This window comes from Vanellus vanellus (genome assembly GCF_965231255.1).
Source record: "Vanellus vanellus genome assembly, chromosome: 20".
Classification (NCBI taxonomy): Eukaryota; Metazoa; Chordata; class Aves; order Charadriiformes; family Charadriidae; genus Vanellus; species Vanellus vanellus.
This window is the reverse complement of record NC_138925.1, coordinates 2,473,351-2,490,175: the sequence shown is the minus strand read 5'-3', so window position 1 is coordinate 2,490,175 and position 16,825 is coordinate 2,473,351. Positions and strand designations below refer to the sequence as shown.

Below are 16,825 nucleotides of genomic sequence, written 5' to 3'. Positions count from 1 at the left end.
GATGTGCCGGGGACCGCAGCTGCATGTGAAGGAAGCTGCTGCTGGGCTTTGTAGGTAAACCAGCACGACTGGATTAAAAGGCAGGGGAATTTAACTCCTCCTTCCCTCGATGACGGGGTTTAGCCAGGGGACCCTGCCGTCTCCACCTCCGCCACCCAGCAAGCTGCCGCCCCGCTCGGGGAGATGGAGGCGATAAGGCAACCCCCAGAGGGAGCCAGGCGGCTCCAGGGAGGGGACACGAGGCAAAGGGGAAGGACAGGGTGGGTGACACCCAGCCCTGCCCTGGGATGCTCAGCAGCGAGCTCTTTCGGGGCTTATTCTCACCTTTTTATTCCCTTACAGATCCATATAAGGACTCCAAAGCTTATGCATTTAACATTTCAATTCCTCCTGTTGCGCAAAGTGGTTGTTTAGGGTTATTACAATACACAGTATCATTAAAATAATGCATTTTCTTTAAAACGACCCAAATTTTCCATCTAGTCTCTCCACAGGTGACTCACGGCCTCGGCTACCCCATTAGGGCAATGCCTGAATAAAGCCTAACAAAAGGAAATGTTTGTTCAGGTCAGTCCTTCCCATCATAACAACTCCCGAGGAGCGCGACGGGCAGAAACGGGTGCAGGGAAAACTGGTTATTTGGCAGGCAGGGAAGAGGGAGAAAAAACAAACAACAACAAAACAACAAGAGGCTTTCAGCGGAAATTAAAAGTTCTCAGCGTTTCGCTTGGACCTTGGCGTTTCAGGGGAATTGGGGCTTTTGGGCAGGCAACAAAAGTCTCACGGGAAACATCCGCATCGCTGGAAGATGTCGTCTACCGGAGATAGGCATCTCACTCCAGGCCATCCCAGGAGGCTTTGCCTGCCCGTGAAGAGGGAAACCGGGTGAGATTAATCTTGCTGAAGCCGGGAAGGAAGTCTCTTCCGTGCTCAGGGATGGAGGCAGCAGCTAAGATGGAGGAAAAAGGCAGCATAGGGATGGAGAGAGTGCTGGCAGCCCTGTTCCCGCAAGGTTCATCCTCACAGCCAGGGAGATGGGGGTTCCCATTCTCACAGCATGTTAGCGATGCAACCAGCAGCAGAAGGCTGGAGCCAGAATAAACTCAAGTTTTGTGAGCAGGAGGACCCCTTGCAAGCCAAAAAGGTCAAAGCAGGCTCAGCGGAGCAAGAAGGACCAATTCCCACCTCTGCACTGAGCCGCATGTCCTCATCTGGAGGAGCAGCGACCTGCATGCACCTTCCTCCGCAAGATCAAACCAGCTGCTTTAAACATCTCCCAGCCAGTCTACATTAAAGGCCTCCTTCAAACTTTAATTGCAGCAGAAAAAAAACAACAGCACTGCGTCTCGTATGCGAGCACGGCTTTAATAAGATCATGGGAGCCTGCTGGGGCAGCCAAGGATGCTTGAGTGGGAAACGCTAGCGGCATTTCCAGGCTCTCCAGGACCTCGCCTTGCTTGAGATTTTAGATAAAATCCCATTTCCCAAAACCCAGCACCGAGGCAAACTCCTGATGTTTATAGACTTGCGAATTTTGTTGGTTCTCAAGCCCTCATGGGGGAGCACAAGCCTTCACGCACCCCTAAAACCCTTCAAGTTGGGGCAAAGCAGAGCTGGCACGAGGAGCTCATTGCATCCTTTGAGGAAGAGTCTGGCCACGGCAGCATCTCTTCCAAAGACAGCTGCATGTTGGATTTCCCACTCACAACTGCTGGTCGCACTGGTTTGGACTGGGCATGGTGCTGAGCTTGCTGCCTGCTGTGATTTTAGCATCGCATCCTGCTTGGCTGGTTTGAGCCTTGTGCCGGACAGGGAACACACCTTAATCCCCACAGGGTCAGGCTGGTATGGTCTGTAATCTGAAGGGAGGTGGAAGATGGTGGTTTCGGGCTCCCAGCAAGCATGAGGGCTTCAGCAGAGGGTTTGAGAGCATACGCTTCTCAAAATCCACCCAGGATTACGCCTATCCAGAAAGGATGGAGACACAGTGCCGAAACCTCATCTTCATTTCAGGTTTGGGTTGGGTTTTTTTTCAGCAAGTTTAGTCACGGCACATTTTGAGCCACCACGGTCACTGCGGATGCTCGCTCAAGCCCAAAACACCTCGTCTTCATTGGGTGGTACCTGCACTCACCTCTTCTTCCTCCTCCACCTGCTATTAGCACCGACATGCCCGTGCACAGGTAGAATGACGATTTTAAGTCATCTGGCCCATTCAGAGCTGAGTGTTTCTTCCTAATAACACCTTGTCTGGAGAAGTTGCTATTAAGATCCCTGGTACACGACGGATGCGATCCCGCCTCTCCATCAGATTGAATGAGCTTGGACAGCCTTGTTTTTTGGGGTTCACTTCATCTTTTTCCCAATTTCAGCCTGGTTTTAACCATGATGGAGCAAGACCCGACTCCCCCCCAAGTGCTCCCCCAGGAACACTACTAATAGCCCAGGCCCCCTCTGGGCATTTCTTCTCACCCATCCTGCACCGCCACTCCATCAAGGAAAGTTTGATAACTTCCCTAAGCCAATAATTACACCTTATTTATTACTCTGCACACGTAATTGCAGGCAGGAACTTTTAAGAGCCATGTCAGCCTAATTACTTGCAACAAGGCAAAGCATCGAACCAGTTATCAAGTCCTGCTCCGGTTTGCATAAGGGTTTATTTTCTTTAGGTGAGTAGCTGTAACAGCACGGCAGGAGCATCCCAGCATGGGGAAGGCAGGTCCCCAGGAAGGAGAAGTAGGAGGCCAGTTTGGACCAGTAAAAAATGCTTTTAAAGCCAGTAAAACGCATGAGAGGTTGGTCCCCATCCTGGTAAAACATCTGTGGCCAGGACTCGTCAGACCTGGCTTTGCAACCACCTTCTCCTGGGTGAGAAAGCACCAGAAATCCCCCTCTATCCTTTCTTCTTCCCAAAATAAAGGCATCTGCCTTCCGGGAGGCTTCATACCTGGCAATCCAAGAGCAACGCAACCCATAAAACTGCTTTTACCCCTAGGGCTGGAGCCATGCACGCACCCCACACTCGTCCTGCCCACGCTCTCCTCCAGCTTTGCATTAAATTTGCTGCCCTATAAATATCTCCCTTGCCAGGACAGCAATAAAACCACGGGTGGGCTCAGCTTCACCCAAGCTCCTTCATCCTCACCGGTGGGTTGATTTCGCCTCCTCGAAGCTGCCTGCCTCTTCCAAAATAAAGCCAGCGCGGGCAGGAACAGGCAGGAATGGGCAGCACCTCGTGGCTCAGTTGGGATGGGCACCTGTTTGCACCTCCTAAACGCAAAAGGTCAGCTTGAAAGGACGCCGCATGGGGGGACATTTCCCTCCTACTCTTTGCAATAAGGAACGTGCCTGCAGGAAGGGACCTGCAAAACCACCCTGAAAACCCATGGAGCTTAAAACACCCTTGCACCCACTGGCTCAGTCCTCCTCAGGGAGGAGATGCTGGGTGACACGCACGTGAAAACCCTCAGGAATCAGCTCACCACAGTTGTTTGCGAGCTCCAGCACTGGGATCTGTTCCCAGGTCCTCGAAATTAGGGCAGGCAGAGATCCATCGGTGCTGGGGAAGTTTATGCAGAGCAGTTCCTAATCTGGCAGATCTGATTTTCAAAAACACCGGAGAACTCCTCTGACCAGACTGACTATAGCCACGAAACCACGAGCCTCCAGACATCTACGTGTGTGTGTGTATATATCGCTATATACATACGTCCTGTGATGGTTTACCATATCTGATCTCCCACCTGATAGCACGGAGCAGAGCCTGCACCACGAATAGCCCTTTTGCACCCTGAAAAATCCAATTCTTGCACCATAAAACACAGTTTATTCAATAATTGGCAAGGGGAGTCACACAGGCTTTCACCACCCCTTGTGTGGTGGGGATGGATAGGTCCTGGCGCTTGTCCCCAGCACCAGAGGCAGGTACAGCAAGGATACCTTGGACACCTTTTGGACACGACTACCCCTCTCCATCCTCCTTAAGTGCAGATATTGCAAGATGCTTTGCCAAAACCTCCCCAGGAAGGATTTAATATTTTTCCCGCTGCAAACATTGCTGCAGCTGCTCTGCAAAGAACCCCCGGGCTTGCAAAGACCCCAGAAAGCTTACAAAGAACCTGCATGGCTTGGAAAGACCCCAAAGAAGTTTGGAAAGACCCCCAAAGAAGCTTGGAAAGACCCCATGGCTTTTACCTACACCAGCACCATCATGTCAGCTGGACCACAGGGGATATAAATACATTTATATTTATATAGAGACATATAAAATAAATAAACCCCATAACCAGCTAGAAATACATCTGCTGATTTTAAAAATCACAAGTGATGCAGTGACCTTGGGGTCTTGCTGTAAGACGGGAGGGCTTTGGGGTTGGTTTTATTCTGAAAAGGAGGACTAAAATAGCATGCGTTTTCCTTAATGACAACTGAAATACTAAATCTTCATGTGCAGGAATTGGGAAATGAAAGTGGTAAAAGAGAAGCTGCTTTTTGCTTTTTCTTCCAAACTGGTGGGTTTACACCTCTATTTCCACAGCCCACAAGTCCCAGGAGAGCGCAGGGAGGTGAGGCCACCCTGACCCATACCATGCCAGTTGCTGGCTCTGCTTTGGGGTAAAAAGAGGGAAAATAAGTCTCATACAGTGCATGAGAACTGAGCCCGCTTTTGCAAACACAATATGGTATTGGGTTCCCCCCCTTCCCCTCCCTTTTTAAATTATTTCTCTTTCTTGTTCCTCTTTCACCAGTGTTTCTTACTACTGGTGGTTTAAACAGACAAATCATGATGCTTCTCAGAAGGAGCATTTTCCAGCTGCCAACAGCTCAGCTCCCAGGTCAGAGTGTCTAAAACGGGGGTCATTTAACCCAAATCCCCATAACGTTTTGCACAGCAGCAGTGCCACCCTGACCACGATGCTCCACAAAAGGCACAGTCCACGAGCAAAGGGGTTTATGTTTTCTTATAGTCTTAGGGGACAACATCTACAGCCTTTAATAAAACTCCCCCTCCACCACAAACCTCATTTTTACATGTGCAGAAAAGCAGCAAAACTGCGCTTTTTTTTCCCCTCCCAGGAGTTTGTTCAGCAAAGGCAAAGCCCTCAGCCACATTTGCTCAGGTCACAACAAAATAAAACAGGATCTGCTTCCGATGGAAAACTGGATTTGAACTTGTTTCCTATGCCCCAGCCACAGAGGGAAGAAAGTGCTAAAAAATAAAAGCCCAAAAGGTATATAAATAGGGAACATCACTCCAAACGTTTTCTGCTCCTGACTAATTGCTTGTGGCTTTCAAAATCTGGGGCAGAAGTTTGGTTTTTAAAATGAATATTTAGCTTGATGTTAATAAATAATGCAAACGCCTGCGTGGGCAGCAATTGCTCCCGATGTGCTCCACTGCGGCGCAGGGTGGTAAGTGCCAGGTTCGCCGTGCAAAACCACCTCTGATTTCTCCTCATTGGCAACTCGCTCCCCAGCTTCCCTTTGAAAATAAGGTTAAAAAAAAAAAAAAAAAAAAGAGGAGTGTCCTGCTCTAGCCTGAGGGCTGGGAAATTGTATTTCTTCCTCCCAAGAGCAGCCAGTGTTTTTCCCTAGGGAGCAGAAGAGCGGATACCCCATGGATGCAAACACCAACCCAAACCCAAAGTGCTGCAAAATCACCTCTGCGTTGGGCTGCTTGTCCCAGTTTAGGGTCGGGAAGATGCTGGAGGGACGGGGAGTTGGGGACAGCTGGGGGAGCTCCTTGCATAGGGCTGGGAGCCAGCTGGGCTTTGGGCCAGCCACCCTCCCTCTCCATCCCTTCCCTCCCCTCTGAGATCATTTTCATGGGGCTTTAGAGGGTCCAATCTAACCGCCCCCTCCCTTCGGACTGGGGTGGTGGCTGCAAATTTGCCATCCCAAACTTTGCAAGCTCCAAAAGCCAATTGATTTGCTCCGGGGCCAGTCGAGGAGGAAGGAGAAGAGACTGGGCGCTGCTGGGGGGGGGGGGGGCAGTGCCACCCAGAGCAGGTGGGAAAGGGTGCGTGTGCCCATCATCAGGGCGTCTGGGCTGCTGTGTGGGGAGATGTTGGGGGACCGCACACTCCGGCTGCAGCATGGGAACCGCATCGAGGCCCTGTGCGTGCTGGGCACCCGCATCTCCGTTGACGTCTACGGGTGAGTGGGATGCCCCAACGTTCCCTTTCCTCCCTCCATTTCTGCACCTTCATCATTCTCCTCGCCTTTACCCCCCTGTTTATCCTTCTGCAAATCCCCCCTCCTCGTTTTCCCTTCTGCTCCCCCAAAATCCACAGCCCTGACACTGTGATTTAATGCAATTTGTGAGCCAAATCTTCCCTGGGCTTTGCAGTTCTGCACAAGTCCCAGGAAAGCATTGAGCATTCACATTTGCATGATATGGTATTTACCCCGGGTCTACGACGGCGATGGGTTTGATCCATTTGAGGTCAACAGATCCAGCATCATCTCGGAAAGCTGCTGGAGAGCAGAGGGATGAGCAGGAACCATAGGATGGACTGCAAACAAGGGGACGCAGATGGGAGAGGGGAAGAAAACAATATTTAGGGACCAAGCAGTGCCCTGGGAAAGCATGGAAGTCCCCACAACACAGCCCTGCACTCCTAAAACCAAGCTAACCCACTGCAAGATAATTATTCCCCCAAAGGAAAAAGTTTAAAAGCTCATTTCATGGTTAATTCTGGTCTTTGCTGCTTTTGCAAATCTCACCCTCAGTATTCAAGCCAAGCAGCGCAGTTACGACTCATCTGGCATCTCTCTCCAGGTCAAATCTCCTCCCAGTGGGATTCCCAAAACCCAGAAACAAGGAAACCAAACCAGTTTTTCCATGCATAATTAAATGTAATTTAACAATTTAAGAAACGCCCGGGCAGCAGCAAATGAGTGTTCAGATTTCTTTCTCCCCCCCTGCCCTGGTACGGGTTTGGTGGGGCCACCGGCATCCAGAAACCCAATCAATGATGCTGTAATGGTGATACGGTGCGAGCTCTCGGGTGTCAGCAGCAGGCACGCTCAAAGTGAGCCTGCACCTCGCGACCTGCAAGCAGCCCAAAAATAATAACCCTGGAAAGACAGGGAAGCTAGGGACAAGGAGCTGGAAGAGGGGAAGGGGATGCGCAGAGCAGCTGGAGAAAAGCAAGGGCACATCAAACTGGGAGCAGCTCAACACCAGCTGCTTTGGGGTTGGACAAAATCACCCTGAAAATTAGAGTTTCCCATGGTAAAGTCTCTCAGATGAGTTGCCACACTATTACGATGAGCTGTTAAATATCAGGTTTGCTTGGGTTGGAAAATAAACACAGATTTCTCCATTGAAGTGCAAACCCAAGTTCAGTTCCAGCAGCACTGAGTGTTTTGGTTGTGGTTATTACAGATTGTAATCTGCACCGATGGCTAGAAAATAGACTCATTTTGCTAAACTAGTGTGTTCTGCCCTAAAAAGAGACACTTAAAGCATTCCCAGGCAGGGAGAAAAGGGCAGAAAGGTGCCGGCGGTGAGCGTGGAGACGCCAGCGTGCCCAGTCTTGGCTGTGTTTTGCGCAGTGAAATTAATTGCAGTGAGAACCGGGTGTTTTCAGTGCAAACCTCTAAAAATACAGCATGTTTTTGGCAGGGCGGCCCCAGTTGGGGCAGTCTCCTTTGGCGTAAAGTACACGGAGGGGGTGAGCGTGGAAGTGGCATGCCAGTGCCGAGGGGAGGTCGGGTCAGCCCCCAGCAGCGGGACACGGTGGCCGCTGGATGAGGGGACGGTCCTGAGGTTCAGCATGAGCCGGGCCAGCACCGAGGTCAACGATAACAAGGTAAGAAGTGGGATGGTGGGGTGTGGGACCTCCATGGAGGTAGAGCATCCTTCCTCAACCAAGGATTTGGGGGTTTGCAGGTAACCGTCAGCTTTTATGCAGAGGGAGGACAGCCCATCAACCAAGCCGGGGTCTTCCTCACTGGCATCGGTGAGTATGAAGGCTTCTGCAATGCAGCGATCCCTCTTCAACCCTTGGGGCCCTTGGAGTGAGGTGTTTTGATGCAGGGGCAGAGATGGACCCAGGTTTGTTTGGGCTGGGGGGGCTTTTGCACCCACCCAACCTTGCCATACCCTGGGATGATGGGGGGGGGATCTGCCCATCCAGGGATGTCTCTGGACGTCGACGCAGATCGGGACGGTATGGTGGAGAAGAACAACCCCAACAAGGTAATTCAGCCTCTTCCACTGCACAGAAAGTCCATGGGCTTGCAAGAGCCTGAGCTCGCTAAGCCCCAGTGGGGTGTTTCAGGCAAGCTGGACCTGGGGTCCCGAGGGACACGGGGCCATCCTGCTCGTCAGCTGCGACAAGGAGAGCCCCTTTACGCCAGCATCGGACTGCGACGCCGAAAGGGTATTCAGCAAAGAAGGTAATCCAGCTTCAAAAAGAAAAAAAATCATATAAAACAAAAAATTCTCCGTTATTCCCCCTCTTTAACCTTTTTGGAGATGACGTTTTGCTTGGGAACCGACTGCCCACGAGCTGCTCTCCACCAAGATGCTGAGCAAGCTTCCCACATGGGAATTTTATTTTTTTTTTTTTAATGCCATGCAAACTAATTGCGGTCGAGCAGGGGCACGAAGCACAGCCAGTAAAATAGCAGAGGTGCCACCGATGGCAGAGCTTGGCCCAGGGATGCTTCGCGCAGGTGAAAGGAGCTCGAGGCAAGGCGTGCAGCCGGCAGCCAGGAATACCCGCCCATTCCTGGAAAACTAAAACCACTCAGAGTCAGTGCCCATCGACTTCTTGAGGCCAGGGACCGGCTGTGCCAGGGCTGTTGAGGAATAAAAAAAAAAAAAAATATGTTCCAAAGTGCAAGCCACAAACTTTGCTAGCAGGACTGCAGGTTGCTTTTCCAGCTCCCTGGTAGCGAGGGAAGAGCAGATTTCTTGGCACGGGAGATGCAAACCCCATGCAGGAGCATGCAAGCCGGCCGGAGCTGCATGGTGTAATCACCCAATTATATTTTTGTTTGTTTGTTTGCACCCCAGATTTGCTGGACATGTCTCGGATGGTCTTGAGGACCGAAGGGCCACAGCGCCTGCCCCGGGGGTATGAAATTGTTCTCCATATTCCTGTCTCCGACGCTGACAAAGTTGGGGTCTTTTATATGCAGAGTAAGTCCTTCCCCACCTCCTCCTCTGTCCCTTCCTCCTCATTTGTGGTGCTTTTGAGATCCCTCCAAGCTCTTTTCTTTCTATCTCTGACCTCGTCATCTCCATGTTCTTCAAATGGCACTTCTGAAGCAAATCATGCCCTCAGCATCCCTTCTCCAAATTTTTCTATCATTGAACATTCTCTCTTCTTAATAAATTGGAAACCTTTGGAGATTAACAAGCAGAGGCACAAGGCCATAGAGCCATTTATCCAAGGTCATCCAGCAAAGGAGCAGCACAAAAAAGGCCATGTGTCCTGACACCCAGATGCTTTATCCATGATGGCAGCATGGTCTACAACACATTTTTCCCTCCTTGTTCCTTGTTGTGGGCACAGTGATTTATTCCCTGGGACTAAAAGTCATCACCCATCCCAGAAACATGACAATAAGTAGCTTGGTTTTATTCTCCAACACAGAGGCGGTCTGTTGGTGGGGGGGTTGGTGGCATTGCCATCCCATGGCAGGTCAGAGGGGCCTGCAAGGGCAGAAACCCCATGAAAACATCTTCCCAATGACTGCTCCATCCAAGGAAAGGCTGAGGCATTTTTGCTCACCCTTCTTGTGCGTGACTGCAAAACTGCAAGCCCCTTAACTCCTGTTTTAAGGTACTTCCACCACATGAAGATGTATCAACTCACAGAGGTGGAGAAGCTGCAGCACAGAGGGATTGTGGTACCTCGTTGCACACAAGCAAAATAGGCTTGAAACCACCACTGAAACTTTGGAAATTGTCCACTTTCCCCTTCCTCTTCTTGCAGACCCCTTCTTCGGGCAGCGCTACATCCATGTGCTGGGCCGGAGGAAGCTGTATCATACTGTGCAGTACACCGGTGGGGCCGCCGAGCTTGACTTCTTCGTCGAGGGGCTCCGCTTTCCCGATGACACCTTCCCCGGTCTTGTCTCCATCCATGTCAGCCTCCTGGAGACCCTGGCTGAGGTCTGGGGGCTCCAGGGAAGGAGTGCAGATGGGAGGCTGCAACAGCCCAAGGGAGACAGAAAAGGGAATGGGGATTGAAGGAGAGCGGTCTTCTTTAATTCACCCCAAAAATGACCTCGGGGGTAGGGTATTTGGGGGAAATAGTGGTTACCAGGGTGTGGAAAGTCCTCAATTTCTGCTTGCCTCCCTCAGGGTATCCCCCATACACCAATCTTCACAGACACAGTAGTGTTCAGAGTAGCACCATGGATCATGACCCCCAACACTTTGGCACCGGTGAACGTCTTCGTCTGCAGGTAAAGGCCAAGGGATGATGCCTTCCCAGGCAAACCAGCATCAGCCCCACAGCCTCCCTGGATGTCACCAAGACAGGCCAGGGAGGTGATGGGCAGAGGGAAAGGCAGCTGCCTGCAGGGGATATCCATCCTCCAGCAGCCCTTCATCCACTTCTCTCCTGCCATCCATTTTCCCAGCATGAAGGACAACTACCTCTTCATTAAGGAGCTAAAAAACCTGGTGAACAAGGCCGGCTGCGAGCTGAAGGCTTGCTTTGGCTACATCAACCGTGGGGACCGCTGGATGCAGGTAGGTGGGCACCAGAGAGGGGGCAAAGCTTTCTCTGCCTGCTGATGTGCCCCATGCAGGTTTTCCTCCCTTCTTTAGGATGAGATTGAATTTGGCTACACCCATGCTCCTCACAAAAGCTTCCCAGTGGTGCTGGACTTGCCTCGAGACACAGGGCTGGAGCAATTCCCCATCAAGGAGCTGCTGGTAAGAGCGAGACAGTCACTTGAAATGCCTGAGGAGCAGCTTGAAGGTTTTTATGCTTAGCTTATTTCACCACTCCTAAAACCCTACTTGCACATGGCTCCTTGAAGGCCCTACAATGAATTCCCTGAAAAATGAGAGTTTAACAACTCTGCATGCAACTCCATGGGGACACTACCCCGTTCACTTCCAGCTGGGAGGCCACCAACAGCCTCACCCCCCCCCCAAAGCAAGGACCAGGGCCCAACCCACATCCCAGCCATCTGGAAAACCCTTTATCCAGAAGGTGCTGGATGAGAGAGACAAGGAGGAGCTCACACCTCTGGGAATGAAAGACTCCTGCCAAGCTCCAGGACAGGAGTAGATTTCTTCACCCTGAATATCCGAGCAATGGGCTGGTTTTTCCTTTCCTCCTCTACGCCTGTGAATATGGAGCAGCTCCCAAGCAGGAGAGGAAAGCGAAGTGCGAGAGGGTCGATTTACTTGCTCAGAAGAGAGCAAGATGCAGCCAGCTGCCAAAACACATCCCTGTGGGTCTTCTCTGCCAAGGCAAAGGGATAGCCATGGGCAGGAGGTGCAAAGAAACCTGCCTGGGAGAGCAGTGAGCCCGCCAGGGCATCTTGTGAGAGCCCAGCAAAGACAAGCATGGGAAAAAAAGATGGACTGAATGATCCCTTTGAGAGATCACCATGCAGAAAGGGCAGGACATCCCCAGGTAGCCACCACCACCAAACCCAGCTGCACCCTCTGGGCAGCCTTAGCCCTGTTGGTCTCTCCAGCAGTAATAGGAGAAGAGGGTGGCGTATTGGCAGCTCACTTTTTTTTTTTTTTTTTGCTGCATGTCACTTTGGGGAAGGTTAAGTGCTTTCAAAAGCTTTGAAATACATCTTTTCTCATGCCTGAAATGAGTACATGCAGTCCTGGGTTCATCAGGCAGGATGGGAATAGCGTGCTGATCCGCTCCTTCGCAAATAAGCCCGGCAACCACTCCTATCTGCCCTCTTTAGGAATTGCTTTGCTTCATATTTAGAGAAGCAATTTCAGCCTTTGGAGCTGCTAACACATTATACTCCAATTTCTGCTTTGAAGCCTTCCCTAATCCCCACTCCTATCTTTCCAATCTCATTTTCCAGCTAGGAATATTTAGCTAAATGCAACACGCACGGGTCCCCCTCTCGCCCCGGCCAAGCCCTAAGCCCCTGGGACCCCGCGCCAGGGAAAAAGGAGACGAGAGGGAATTAGCCCTCAAAATCAATCTGGAACTGATAGGACTTAGATGTGACCCGCAAACCTGGGATGAACCAGCGCCTTGACAGTTGAAACCATACCAGCTCCGTGGTTTATTAAACTGAAATAAGCTGAGAGCAGGTGTTTCACGCTCAGTCCCTCCTGCAGCACCCAGGGAAAGGATCTGACCCCCCACCATCCTCCAAATATGCGCCCCAAAAATGCACAGGCAGCCTTGGGGAAAAGCAGCCCTACTGCACTCTCTCTATCCCAGCTTCTCCAAACACCCTGGATTAAAAAAAAAAAAAAAAAAGCAACTTCCAGATCAAAGCCATGCACCCTCAGGTCTCCTTGCTCATTTTTATCAACCTGTATATTTGGTTTGCCCCTAAGGAAACCCAACACTAATAAGTGATTGGGATTTAATGCTAACCCAACAGATACCTGATCTTCTCCCAGGGGCTGCCATGAGCTCCAAGCCTCTGTTGACTTGAACCAGAGAGCAAGGACAGGTTCAAGGCAGGATTTTTGTCCCACCGCTGCCATCTTTTCCCTGTTTTTATTGCAATCTTTCCCTTGGGCATTTGGCCCTGGCACATCACAACTGAGGGTTAATTACCCCTGCATGCACAATGCCTTAAGTCCCAGATATATTAAGTCCTGAAAATCAGGGCTTAAATAGGATTTAAGTGAAGTACAGCCCTTCGGGTGGCTCTTATGCCTGGGGTGGATTTACCCTCAGGGGCCGACGTTCATCTAGCTCCACAAGAGCCATCCAGAAACTCAGCTTCAGGGCTACCCCAGCACCTAATTAGCTTAACGCAGACAGTTAAACATTGGCTGCGGGATAGCAGAGGAGATCTCTCCCCAGCTCAACACCCCAGCTCTGCCCCTGGCACTTGCCATTTATTACTGAGCCCAGATGACCCAGAGACCTTTATCCTCTTCCCTTTCCTTTAGCCTCTCCCCACCCATGGACAGGTTTCATTCTTGATATTTTTACCTACTGGAGCAGCTCTGAGCCCAGAAGGAGGGATAAAGGCATGGAGGCAGAGGAGATTCAGGGCAAAGCCTACAGTAAATTTTCTTTCCCCAGGGCCCCGACTTTGGCTATGTGAGCCGAGAGCCCCTCTTCGAAGCCATCACCAGCCTCGACTCCTTTGGCAACCTGGAGGTCAGCCCACCCGTGACCGTGGCAGGAAAGGAGTATCCCCTGGGCCGGATCCTCATCGGCAGCAGCTTCCCCACGTAAGTGATGAGAAACCCACATGTTTGAGAGCAAAGGAACCACAATTGCCCCTAAATATCACCGCCCAAAAAATCACATTAAGGGCCTTAATTAGCTGTTCCCTGACCAGCTGCAAGTCTGACACCCTATGGAGTGGGTGCACCCAATCTCTGCCTTCACCTTCCTTTCGTTCCTGCACATTGATTGCAACTTATGTGTACATACATATTGATGCATAAATATTTACTCCCCTCATTCCTTCTCTCGGGGATATTTCACCCCCAGATCTGCAGGGAGGAGAATGACCAGAGTGGTGCGGGATTTCCTCTACGCCCAGCAAGTACAGGCTCCCGTGGAGCTTTACTCCGACTGGTTGTCCGTGGGCCACGTCGACGAGTTCGTCACTTTTGTGCCCACCTCCGACACAAAGGTACCCCAAAACACCATACCGCTCCATGGTTTCTCTTCTGAGCAGCTAATCCCATTGGGGCACCTCTAGGGAAAACCCCAAAGCTCTTTTTTTTGACAGTTCCAACCAGTATTTGCTCAGGTTCTCAGCTCTGTCCTCAAAATGAGAGCTCTGAACACAAAAAGGGACTTGCCGAGCTAATAATCAACACCAATAGAAGAAAAAAAAAAAAGATACCTGCAGAGGTAGTCCGAGAAATTTAAGCCTCAAGATTCACGTGGACTGGTCAGGGGTCACAGCTTCTCAGCATCTCCCAGATGTTTTCAGAAGTTAGCTCTTTCCTCTATTGTGGCTTTTAGTCCTTCTGACGCAAAACTTTTCCTCCCCGGGGAAATCACACCTGGATGGTTCAGAAGAGGAGTCTTTATGCGCAGGCACACCCCACAAAACCTCCATGTAGCAATTTTACCCTCCCCAGGGCTACACTAAGCCCCTACAAGAGATGCAAGCAAGATCCCACTGCTCCACCCAGGACACCATTTCTGCTGGTGAGGAGCAAATCAGGGCTGTTATGGTTTAGGCCTAAATCCTACAAATTCAAAATTCCCATGGGCTTAGTTTAATAGTGATTTTTGGCGTCTTCTGAGGAAAGCAGAGCCCAGTTATTTGCTTGCTCCATCCTCCCTCCTGCATTGCGATGCCAACCTACAAACAAAAACCCCCCAACCTAGACACCAGTCTCTCCCAAACCCTCCAGAAAACACCCTCCTGGGGGTTTATACACCCCACCCGGGTGGGCAGGATTGGACCCAGGTGCAGACAGGCTGCAGTTTTCCTCCCTGTCCCAGCAGCAGTTTAACACCTCGGGGGCAGTTAGGTGTGTATTTGCCAACCCCATAAATCACCACACCTCACTCAGGCATATCCCCTCAGCACCGCATTAAAAAAGACACTAAATAACAGCAAAAATGCCTCATTTTAAGCATTTAAGCCCAGGTTCCTTGCAAAAATAAGCACCTCAAGACTTTGGATAAGACACTTTTGGTGACCGCTCTCCCTCCTGTCTTGCCCCAGCGATTTCGGATGCTGATGGCCAGCCCCGCGGCATGCTACAAGCTCTTTCGGGAGAAGCAGAAGGAAGGCCAGGGTGAAGCCACCATGTTCAAAGGCAAGGGGACAGCGGGCAGCTTCGGCTGAGCTTTGATGTCAGCTAAGACAGCCGGAGCCACCCTGCAGAGCAGCCAGCACGAGGGCGGCAGCGCCTGACCGACGTGCGGGTAGCAGGGGGATGTGGGGACCTTTTCCCACCCAGTTGTCCTTCACAGCTGGCAAGCGGGATGCCTGCCCACCATACCCAGCCTCCTCAAGCCCTATTTTGGGAAAGCGAGTGGGACGGGAGGGATAAAGCCCTCTGCACGGAGGGGATGCTTGGTTGGTGGGATGGAGCATCTCTGTAAAGGCCAGCAGAGCTCCAGCACGGAGTGGAGACAGCCGAGGGGCTCTCGTGTCACCCCAAATTAGCACCATTATTTTCTTGCTTGCCCTTCCCGCCCCGCAGCAATGACATTTTGTCTACCAGTTTGGGCACTTTTTAATTGTGGTTTTGAACACCATCCATCCACGATGGGGCTGAGGGAAGACCTCCACACCTCTGCGGGTCCCTCTGGGTCACTGCCACCTGCCCAGGACCCGTCTGTCCCCAAACAAGGGGTGGAGGTGGTAGCTCTGGTTTTATGGGGTTGAGTGGAGAAATTTAGGAGCTAACAATTCCTGTGGGCATGAGGATGGATGATAGGACCTTTCCAATGCTCTTTCCAATGGGCAAAGGTTTTCCTCCCACCCTATTTCCCGATAAACTAAGAATTGGGACTCCCATCAGCCTTAACCCCAAGCTCAGGAAATGGAGACTTGTTTTGTTTTTTTTTCCATCTCTGTGCCTTATTTTAAGCTGGGCTCCTACCAGCACTGCTTCATTTTGACAGGGGTTTGCATTTGCAGGGTACTCGGGGGCAGACACGAAACGGGTCACCATTAACAAGGTCCTTTCCAACGACATCCTGGTGCAGCAGAACCAGTATGTCCAGGTAATAACTGATATTTCTGGTAATAATTGATATTTCTTGCAATAACTGTCCCAGGGTGATGCAAACCTTTAAGGGAAGGCGTTGCATTTTGGCTCTCCTCCTGCGTGAGATGGTTTTTTGGGGGACTGTGCCCACCTGTGTCCCCCTTCTCAACCTGCTCTTCTCCATCCCCTCCAGCGCTGCGTCGACTGGAACAGGGACGTCCTCAAGAAGGAGCTGGGCTTGACAGAGGAGGACATCGTTGACCTGCCGGCCCTCTTCAAGCTCGACAAGCAGGGCAAAGCTGTGCCATACTTCCCCAATATGGTGAGGGGGGTCCCCATTCCTCAGGTCCTCCCCAAAACCCAGCTTATTCAGCCAGAATAAGTCTTCAAGGTTGTCCCAAAAAGCACAACATTTACAGCTGCCCGGAAAAAGAAAATATCTCCAACCAAGCTTGGATAAGCACAGGTCTACCACAGCTTTGTGGCTTTGTGGCTTTGTGTTGCTTGCAGTTGGGTTAAACTACGTAGTTTTGAGCCAAAAACTTTCCAAAGCGGTGAAATTGTAAGGCGCAGGGTGCATTGTAATGATAAAAAGGGGAAAGTGATGCTGGATTTGGAGGCCTGGGGGAAGGCAGCTGCAAAAAATGGGGTCAATGCCCCATTTTGGGGTGAGGCTGATGGAGGAGGGTGGCCAGAGTCTTTCCTTCGGCTTCATCAGTCCCGATGTCGCTGGGCTTCCCTCTTGTCACCCCACAGGTCACCATGATCGTCTTGGCCAAGGACCTGGGCATCCCCAAACCCTTCGGCCCTGTGGTGGGGGGCGAATGCTGCCTGGAGCAGCGGACCCGCTCCCTCCTGGAGCCGCTGGGCCTCCGCTGCCGCTTCCTTGAGGACGTGGCCTCCTACCATGGCAGGCTCGGGGAGGTCCGCTGCGGCACCAACGTCCAGCGGCGGCCCTTCGCCTTCAAATGGTGGCATGTAACGCCATAG

General features: G+C 51.3%; 1 protein-coding gene across 1 annotated transcript; it reads left to right on the top strand.

The window, feature by feature from the left end:
• Positions 1–6,067: 6,067 nt before the first annotated feature.
• On the top strand, positions 6,068–16,825 carry LOC309679915 (protein-arginine deiminase type-2-like; the record flags this gene model as incomplete). The annotated part of the gene is made up of 16 exons (XM_082493371.1): positions 6,068–6,159; positions 7,634–7,820; positions 7,901–7,970; positions 8,148–8,209; positions 8,292–8,409; positions 9,032–9,157; positions 9,957–10,135; positions 10,328–10,431; positions 10,609–10,720; positions 10,799–10,906; positions 13,227–13,378; positions 13,644–13,788; positions 14,842–14,935; positions 15,766–15,851; positions 16,029–16,157; positions 16,592–16,825. The coding sequence occupies 16 exons, from the start codon at positions 6,068–6,070 to the stop codon at positions 16,823–16,825; spliced, it is 1,998 nt and encodes a 665-aa protein (XP_082349497.1).